This window comes from Sitophilus oryzae, unplaced genomic scaffold, assembly GCF_002938485.1.
Source record: "Sitophilus oryzae breed Bouriz unplaced genomic scaffold, Soryzae_2.0 scaffold_1959_pilon_pilon, whole genome shotgun sequence".
Classification (NCBI taxonomy): Eukaryota; Metazoa; Arthropoda; class Insecta; order Coleoptera; family Curculionidae; genus Sitophilus; species Sitophilus oryzae.
Genome location: NW_022146678.1, coordinates 55,284 through 65,245, shown reverse-complemented (window position 1 = coordinate 65,245; position 9,962 = coordinate 55,284). Strand labels below are relative to the sequence as shown.

Here is a 9,962-nt window from a genome sequence, read left to right as displayed (position 1 = left end):
TTTTAAAATTTTCTTTGACATTTTTCGGGAAATTTAAAAAACTTTTAGTGCCACTTCTTTATTCACTTGAGATTTCTTTACTTCTTCTTCCTTCTTTATTCTAAGCGAATCGCCTGTTTGGTTTCGTCGTCTCTACCGGTCAGACTGACAAGTTGTCGCTCCATCGTTTTCCTAAGCTTCTGGGTTCGTCCTAAGCTTCTGCGACCTAGCGGTGATTTGTCGCATGCAACTCTCACTATCCTTCTGTTGTCCATTCTGCTGATATGGTCGTTCCATTCTTCCTTTTTGCTGAGTACCCAGTCATTTACATTTTCCACCTTGCAAGCTCTTCTTATACTTTCATTTCTCTCCCTGTCCAGAAGCGTCTTTCCAGCTATTCTGCGTAGTGCTCTCATTTCGGTTGTCTCAGTAGTTGTTTAGTTTTCGCTGTATCAGGTCGAGTTTCTGCAGTGTATGCCATTATTGGTCGTACCGTTGCCTTGTAAATTCTCGCTTTAGTTACCACCTCAATGTTTTTATTTCGCCATATTGTGTCATTCAGGCATCCTGCTATTCTGGTTACCTTTGTTGTCCGTTCTCGCACCTCCGCTTCTACATCACCATATCCTGAGATTTCTATGCCTAAATATTTGAACTTCATCTCTTTCTTCAAGTTTTTGCAGTTTAATTTATTTTGTGTAATAATACCACCATCTTAAAAATGAAATGCATCTTGGTGCAATTTTCTGATTTATATATTATTATTCTATTGCGTATACTCTTTTGACTATACGGCAACACAGGGCACGGATTCGGGATAATTGGATGGTGTATCTGCCGGCGGTTCTCAAGATGTTGCCATTATATTTTAATTTTTCAAGTTAAATAACTCCGTTATTTTCAATTTATTTTAAAAATGGTAAAGAGAAAATATGTTTCTTTTGCCCAGATCTACCACCACTTAAAATATTTGCACTTATTTCTGGGACACCCTGTATAAACGGTTATTATTTACATCAACAAAACTCATCTTCCTAATAGCACTTAGAGGACATAAAGGACCATTACTACTGCTTGCCTGCTCAAAATATTCTAATAAAGTTGCGATGAGTTTTTTACGGCTATCTTGTACACTTCGCACTAAAACAAGGTTTTAAAAAGAACAATGTTCGACTGCAAGGTCTGCTAGTAAACATTTTTAAGCTTAAAGTATCACAACACTATTTATTTAAACCAAAAACTCGTAATACAAAACTAAAGTGTCAAAACGAATGACAATGTCAGGAAATAAATAAATAAATATAGCAACTTGACATTTTTTACAGCAGAGCTGCCACTTGAATCCCCAGGGCGAAATTTAAGTTCCAGTTAGTCAGCCCGGCACCAAATATGTCCAAGGTCAATATGTCCAACAATGAATTTAAAAATTGCGCCCTCGATTACGTAACTAAAAGTTTAATTGATATCAAATATATATACATATGTATTGTTATTTGTATAGATTAAAACAGTAAAGACTAAAGACTAAACTTAGTGAGTGATCAGAATGTAATCTATATTATACATGTATAACATCACAATAAGTAAAAGTTTCCTTACGGACCTTCCATGCAGGAACTCAAACGGCCTGAATTTCCAAAGCGGGCTGTTTTCCTCAATGACATGTTCTATTTCCAAAGGAAAAATAAGTAGGCCGTGCGGTTCGATCGTCATCTGTTGCATTTCGAAGTCGCCGTCCAAGTCGGTTTGTTCCTTGTCGATAAAATAGAGTGAGATATTGGTGCCGCACCATATCTTCTTCGAAAAGTCGTGTATTCGGAAAATGAAACACAATTTTCCGTCTCGCAGACATACCTGGACGAGAATATCGAAATGAGGTACAATAGAACGTCTCATAAACGATGTAACAATATAACACGTCTTAAAATAGATTCGAACTTATATTACAAAATTGTACTATTTTTATTATTGTTTCTTTTATTTTCGTTAAGTATTAGCTGAGTATATTTCGTTTCAAATAGATCTCTTAAAATACGATATAAATTAATTATTTCTTAAAGTAGAGGTTTTGTTCTTAAGAGATATACATTTTTCAAAAAAGATCAAGTAGTTAATTATATTTTTTAACGTACTTCTTCACCACTACCCTAGTATGAGTTTGGAAGTAAATTTGAGATTATTGTTAGTTTATGACATAAATTAGGATTGATTGACGTATGTAATTGTTTTTGGTCACTTCCCGTTTCACCGACAATGACTACAACTTTTCGATTTTTAAATGGCACCCTCGGTATACTTTTAGTTTATTCGATAAAAATAACTCTCTTAATAGAATGACTAACATATGTCAACTTTTTGACATTTTCGCTTAAAAAATATCGTATTTTAAATTTCGATCATTCATTCACGGCACTCTAGCGTGGCTGTGTTAAAAACACTAATTTTTAATCAAGGAGCCTGGGAAAAATAGATTTGATCGTTTAATGTTTTTCGTGTCTTGTCCTGGCCGGTTAAAAGATGCCCAAATCATATTTTTAATCATATCTCAATTTTTTCAAAAGAAACAAGGGGTGGCTCATTATCATATTTGGGAAAACATTTTTTACGAATAATTGGTACCACACACTTGGTATTTCGAGTCAAATTGTCATTATGAACCGCATGTAACAATTTTAAATAAACCATATGCAAGAATATCATAAGTTGACATATGATATGTCATTCCATTTAGAGTGTCATTTTCTACCGAATAAAGTAGAAATATACCGCAGGTGCCATTTAAAAATGAAAAGTTGTCATTTCTGGTGAAATGTCATATACTAACATAACCAAACCAAACCAAATCTCGTTTTTTTATCTGAAAAAATAAATAAGTTATAGAGATAATAGATAAAGTTATAGAGATAACTACTAGTGAGTAAATGAATTTCTAGATATATTACGATTTTTTTTGGAACTTTAGTTTCGGAGATATTGATTTAATCGGACATTTTTAAAAAAATTAATTTTATTTTTCAGAAACTATTAGGGACAGAGTTTATCAAAAATGCTTTTTATAACTACTAGTGGGTAAATGAATTTCTAGATATATTACGAATTTTTTGGGAACTTTAGTTTCGGAGATATTCATTTAATCGGACATTTTTAAAAAAATTAATTTATTTTTCAGAAACTATTAGAGACAGAGTTTACCAAAAATGCTTTTTATAACTACTAGTGGGTAAATGAATTTGTAGATATATTACGAATTTTTTTGGAACTTTAGTTTCGGAGATATGCATTTAATCGGACATTTTTAAAAAAATTAATTTTATTTTGCAGAAACTATTAGAGACAGAGTTTACCAAAAATGCTTTTTATAACTACTAGTGGGTAAATGAATTTGTAGATATATTACGAATTTTTTTGGAACTTTAGTTTCGGAGATATTCATTTAATCGGACATTTTTAAAAAAATTAGAGTAACTTTCGAGACGCACGTGGTATGTATGTCGTACTTTGGTACATTTTTTTGCAATACTAAGTCACCCTGTATATTTTTTCTAAGTCGTTTCTAAAACGTTTCATTTCTTACCACTGCTCTTTTACTAAACAATGACGAGGCTTTTGTAAATGGTTTGGAGGTCTTGGCATAGACAGCACTAACCAAGGCGCCCTGGACAAAAGTGTTAAAGATCGCCTGCATCATTAGAAGAAACCATCCACCTATACAGTGTTCACTAGGATACCTATATCCGTAACCTATGGTTGTCATCGTCTCTATACTTAGAAGAAGATATCCTAAAAATAAATATACATATAATTTTATTATTAAATTTGCCCAAATAAAAAAAAATAAATACCTGTCATGGTTCTGGCGTTTACTATGCAGGGTGTGTCTGACACTGTTGAATTGTCAAAATCACCGCTGACCTGGGCCAGCAACATCCACAGCCAGCTAAACACGACGAAGCAGCCAAAGTTGACCAAGCAAAGGGTTAGTAGCATCCAGCGCCACCTGAGGGTGAGTATTGTGTTGCCCAGGTCTCTGATGTAAGATAAGTTTTTGTTGGGTAACTTTGTGAGGAAGGTATTGAGTCGGCCTGATTTTCGAACGATGCGGCTTAGATAGAGGCGGTTTAGCAGACTTGTACGATATTTCCTGGCAAAAAGAGTATTGCATATAGAACATGTTATAAAGTGTAGTGTAGAGATATTTGCGTATGTACAGTTTTATGTACAGGTTTTTTTCAATCAAATTTTAATGATCTAGCTTAAAAATAATTTTTAGTGTGTTTGTTTTTAATATTTTTTATTTTTTATCAAATAATATTAATTGATTCCTCGTCTGAATAATCTATTTTGAATACCTTTTTTTTACAATACAATTATTGGCGATGAGAGATCATAACAACTGAACATTTTTTGACAATGACTGTCATGGCGTGTCCATTGGGACTATTGGATTATATTTTTGAAATCAAAATAAGTTAATTGAACAAAATATACTTCTATACAGTGCTTTGTTCGTTAGAGGTCACCAATTTAAAAAAAATAAACACGTATTTTAACCGATATTCCGGTTTAAAGAAGATTTGGGATGTCTAGGTTTGTTGAGCGCTATAACATTTGACTTGACAAAATACAAAAAGGATGCGGGAAGAGCGAAAACTACCCCCGCCCTACATAAATTTTAGCAGAATTTTTTTACACAACCAAACTTATATTATGGAATCACCCTTTATTTCTGACTGAGAAACTTGAACTTTTTGCAAGGAATAAAATTGGTATACACGTAGACTTGGATACAACTTAAAGATAAGGATTTTTTGTTGTAAATATAAACATGATAATAAAGAACCATAACCTAAACCAAACGACTGCTGCGATTCTGTAGTAAAATCACGATTGTCCGGTAATTTTGATATATATAGAATCCAAAAATAAAAAAAATGCCTTACGTTGGCTTAACACATGTACCGAAGAGAAGAATTATCGCTCTCATTGCACAAGGAATCCCTCAAAGAGACGTAGCAGAGATAGTAGGCGTTATCCAGGGTGTTGCATCGAATACATGCAAGATACTTGGAACTATGAACTCTCAAGAACACGCCCAGACAAACTCGACAAAGAGTCACAACTGAACAACAGGACTGGTTTGTGTACCAACTTGCTAGAAGAAAATCCAGTGTCTCTCACCTAGAGCTAGAAAGACAACCTCTGGCAGCTACAGGTGTGAACGTGGGTTGTACACACGGGCTACATGCTTCAGGGTTGTACAGTAGGAGAGAGTTACGGGTCTGTTATATCGGTAAAATAAAATGAGCCCCTAAATTGGTGCCTTTAACATCAAAACTGGACAACTGAGAATTGGCAAAATGTTCTTTTTTCGGATGAGACAAAATTATTGCCCTAAGATCAGATGACCATCGAGAATTCGGGTTCTTAGAGCTCCAGGAAGACGAGCTGCCAAACCTGTACCAAGATATAAAGGAGGAACTGTAATGTTCTGGGGAGGTATTATGCTAGGAGTAAAAACTATATTGTTACTACTTCAATAGACTTTAACGGATCGGAGATAGGTATGTTGATTTATTGCTAGAACCAATCGCTAAGCTTTAGAGAGCTGCAATTGGGGATAATTTTAACTTCATGCACAATAACGCATCTCTCCATACTAGCAGAGGGGCTAAAGAATGTCTTGAAACGAAAGGTGTCATAGTTTTGGAGTGGCCTGCATGTTCACCAGATCTAAACCCTATTGAACACTTGTGGGACCAGCTCAAAAGAAAGGTTAGAGCTCGTCGAAACAATCCAGGATATCTGGTACAGCTAATTGATGCAGCATTAGCAGAATGAGAAAACATACCTCAACACAACGTTGATAATTTAATAAGAAGCATGCCTGCGCGCATAGAAGCTTGCATAAGGGCTAGAGTTGGCGCTTGGGATTATCTTTGATTGTTCCGCTCTAACGGACAAACGAATCACTTTCAAATATATAATAGAAGTAAATTGTGTCCACTTAATTTATTTTGATTCGAAAAGTTTACGTATAGTAGTTCTATATCCACGGAATATTGAGGGCACACCCTGTATAGTTATAAGTTTAAAAGTACATTTTTAATAATTTACCGAAGTACATTCATTACGTTTGTAATTCTTTTATTGAGAATATAATTATTTAAAAAATATTTTCTTTAATTTCCTAAAGAAGTTAAATATTTGTTTTTTTTTTAAAGCTGAAGCTGTGACATGACAAAATTGGATGTCCAGTTCTTATAAAATACTTCTTCATTTTTTTTTCTATGCCAAATCCACTATTTTTTCTGTATAAAAAATCCTTTCCAATCTCTAGGGTGACAAAAAATATCGTTGTATAATGAAAAGTCAAAAAGGCGTGAAAACGGACAATATAATAATAGAAAAGAAAAAGAAAACCGTATTTGACAGTGTGTGTTATTCGAAGCAGTAATAAAGTGTGGATTGTGGATGTAGGCTTAACATAGAAATAATATTTGACATTTTTTTCACCCTGCTGCTTTTTATTGAGTTGTTTTACGTTTTTGAAAAATACTTGTTATCTTTTTACAATTATATTTAGATTATTTAATTTTATTTAGGTTATTCAGGAAACGAACCACATTTTTTCTATTTAACTAATTCATAAAGCATAAACTGGGTAAAGAAACTACATTTGAAACTTTTCATTGCAAAATGGGAAAGTGCAATTTTTAAATTCATTGTTGGCAACCATGGACATATTAGACGCTGGGCTGACTAACTGGAATTTAAATTTCCCACAGGGGATTCAGGTGGTAGCTCTGCTGTAAAAAAAGTCAAGTTGCCACATTTAGTTATTTATTTCCTGACATTGTCATTCGTTTTGAATGGACATTTTAGTTTTATATTACGAGTTTTGGTTTAGATGAATTATGTTGTTATATATTATGATACATTAAGCTTAAAAATTCTTACTGGCAGAACTTGCAGTTAGTAGAAGTGTAAAAGATAGCTTTAGGTAATAGGCGCTGAAAAATAATCATCGCAACTTTATTAGAATGTTTTGAACGGGAAAGCGGTAGTAATGACACTTTATGTCCCTTACCCAGACAGCACAGTGGCATTTTAAAGACATCTATAAGACAACTTGTTTCAACATTACTGACATCTCAAAGACGTCTATCTTCGCCTTTAGACGCATTAAAGGCATCTTACCAACGTCTGATGTTAAAAAACATAACATCTTTAAGACGTCTTGAGTACAATGTCTTTAAGATATATTTTAACAATGTACTTAAGATGTCTTTTAATATGAATGAAAATGGGAGACAATGGTGAATTATAAAATAAAACATCTTCTTGGACTGGCATTGTTTTTAATTTTTAAATTAAGCGTGTTTCTCTCAGATGTTACATTGACTTATATGAAGTGAACAGTTAACATTTTATAATAGTGATATATCTGACCGAACGTTATGTCTTGGTATTTTCTTCTTGGCCAACCACTGGAGGGACATCTTCAGATGTGTTATCATGCGCATCTAAAATATGAATCATAGAAATAAGATAATTGTTCAAATATATCTAACAACCTAAATGTTTTAAACTGACCTGGCTTACCTACAATATCAGCTTTAACTTCTTTGATCAGCTTTAATGATGAAATTTTGGTAAATTCTCTGATGAAACTTTATATCACGCCCCTCTGAGCGCCTTTTTACAACTTACAACAACAACAAGAACAAACATTTTCCGAGAGATTTTCGATCACATAACCTCACATCAACATCAACCACAACCACAGAAGATAACTGTCACGCCTGTCAATTGTCATATTTGCGCCTATAAATTAAATCAGGATAATGTTTTTATCTCTGTTAAGATTATACCATATTTCTGTCATATTATACCAGATTATACTCTCCTTCTTTATGATTATCGCCTACTCTAGAAAAAAAACGAGATAAATAGAAAAAAATAAATTTAAAATTTCTAATGTCATTTTAGAGACGTCCTAAAGGCGTTTTATTTCGTCATCTTATTAATATCTTTAAAATGATGTCCAAAAGTTGTCTTATTTTAGTCTTTAGGCGTTAAGATCTAATTAAGATATAAAAATACGTCTTTAAGATATTATGTGGTGTCTGGGTAAGGAGGTGAGTTTTGTTGATGTAAATAATAACTGTTTATATATTTCTGATTAATTTATTTTTGTTTCCTAAAATATTTTGATTAAAAGAAAATAGGTATAAATATAAAATACAACTATAGGTATCTCACTAGAACACATAGATACTTTTTACTTCATTAAATTCTCTATCGCAAAACCCGATTTTTTATATCGCAAAACCCGATATCGTTCCTCCTATTTTTTTAATATAAAAATATGAAATCAATAAATGAAATAAAATACCGTATGATCGAATAAGAACGGCGTCAGCGATGGCTATGAAATGAACATCGATGACATTTCCCATATAAAATGACAGCGATCTTCATTTCCTAGCCATCGCTGACGCCGTTTTTTTCGATCATACGGTATCTCACGTAATTACTAGGTTCATAATAATATGTCAAATTTTGTATATCTTGATAACTAATCAATGAAAATATATCGCATCAGAATTAAGTAGCTTCCTTTTTGATTCAATAGATTTTTTATCACAGATTATATCTCCGAGTTATGTTACAATTTGTTTTATTCATAGTTTTATTGTTGATAGTAAAAGTAAAAGTAAATATTATAAAATATTGTTTAAATATAAATATTAACATAAATTAATAATTAGAAGGTGCGTATTATATAGGTATTTCTAATATTAGTAATCTTTTCAGTATTAGGTAGGCATGACATAAAAAATAGATTATTTAAAAGATCTAGAAAACATTTTGTATCGAAAATATATTATGCTTGAAATATTGACATACACACTAGTAGTCAATTTAGTATCTTGAGATTTTAAGTGGTTATTGGATAATTTTACTGTTTACAAACAATTTAAACAATATTTTCACTAAAATTCTAACTTATATTGTTTAGGGATTTTTAAAAATTCATATTTTTGTTAAAACAAATAAAGCCTTGCAAAAATATTGCTACTTACCTTCTTTTCCTATGCTTCATAAGCACTAAAAGAGGTTGCAGTGACCTCACTGTATCTGTCGGATTCAGATCATCTACATCATCATCACTGTCTGAAAACTCATCAAAATCAACCTCGATATACTCATCACGGTTTGGATCGTAACTCAACATCTTCAACTGTTTGAGGGATCCTCGTAGATTATGCAGCGATTGTCTTTACTTTAGTTCTGGCATAGTATAAATACAGATAGAATACAACTTGTTTTTATATTATGATTTTTGAATATTTTGTAGGGAAGAGCGTAGTATAGTATTATCGGTATCTACCTACAGTCTGACTCAACTGATCAACATTAACCGTGCATGTGTATATAAGTAAAATATTTATAATGGGCAATACGATAAGATAGTAACTTGAGATTTAACTGGTACTTAAGAGAATGTACAGATTTGTGCAGTATACATTTATCGTACTTTTTTTTTAATAACTAACTCAAAGTTAAGCTGACTAAATTTCGAAGAGTTTTATCAAGTTATCAAGACTTCTTAAACCAAACTTAAACTAAATATCCTAAGCTACACAACAAGTGCACACCAAAATGAGCATTTGAGCCATCAAATTTAATGCTTCTTCCTAAGAAAAAAATTATTAATTTTTTTTCATTATTTAATTAATTCTATTGATTCCGGAAACGATTTGTCATCTGATTTGGGATTTATACATGAAAATTTCGTCGAATTTCTTATCTGGCGTAAAGCCTAAATTATATATCTATTGCTTTCTAAGTAGTGATGTAGATTTTCGTTACTTTTGATTATTCGTTACTAATCGTTACTCAAGTACTAAGTAATCATTTCAAATATTTGTTACTTTGATTACTATGATTACTTTTTACTGATTTTGGTACTGCTGCCA

At 32.3% G+C, this 9,962-nt stretch overlaps 1 protein-coding gene across 1 annotated transcript; it reads right to left on the bottom strand.

The window, feature by feature from the left end:
- Positions 1-1,509: 1,509 nt before the first annotated feature.
- LOC115883582 (inward rectifier potassium channel irk-1-like) lies at positions 1,510-9,403 on the bottom strand. Its single transcript, XM_030901939.1, has 4 exons — positions 9,066-9,403; positions 3,822-4,120; positions 3,554-3,759; positions 1,510-1,833 (listed from the first exon to the last, which is right to left on the bottom strand). The coding sequence occupies exons 1-4, from the start codon at positions 9,215-9,217 to the stop codon at positions 1,510-1,512; spliced, it is 981 nt and encodes a 326-aa protein (XP_030757799.1). The 5' UTR covers positions 9,218-9,403.
- Between the last annotated feature and the right edge of the window lie 559 nt (positions 9,404-9,962).

Bases quoted from the DNA above. Each gene is read 5' to 3' on its own strand.
- LOC115883582 (XM_030901939.1), bottom strand. From the start codon at position 9,217: ATGTTGAGTTACGATCCAAACCGTGATGAGTATATCGAGGTTGATTTT. The intron at 3,760-3,821 runs GTATTTATTTTT...ATTTATTTTTAG, and splicing joins AAACGCCAGAACCATGACAG to GATATCTTCTTCTAAGTATA. The intron at 1,834-3,553 runs GTAAGAAATGAA...ATTCTCGTCCAG, and splicing joins TGTTTAGTAAAAGAGCAGTG to GTATGTCTGCGAGACGGAAA.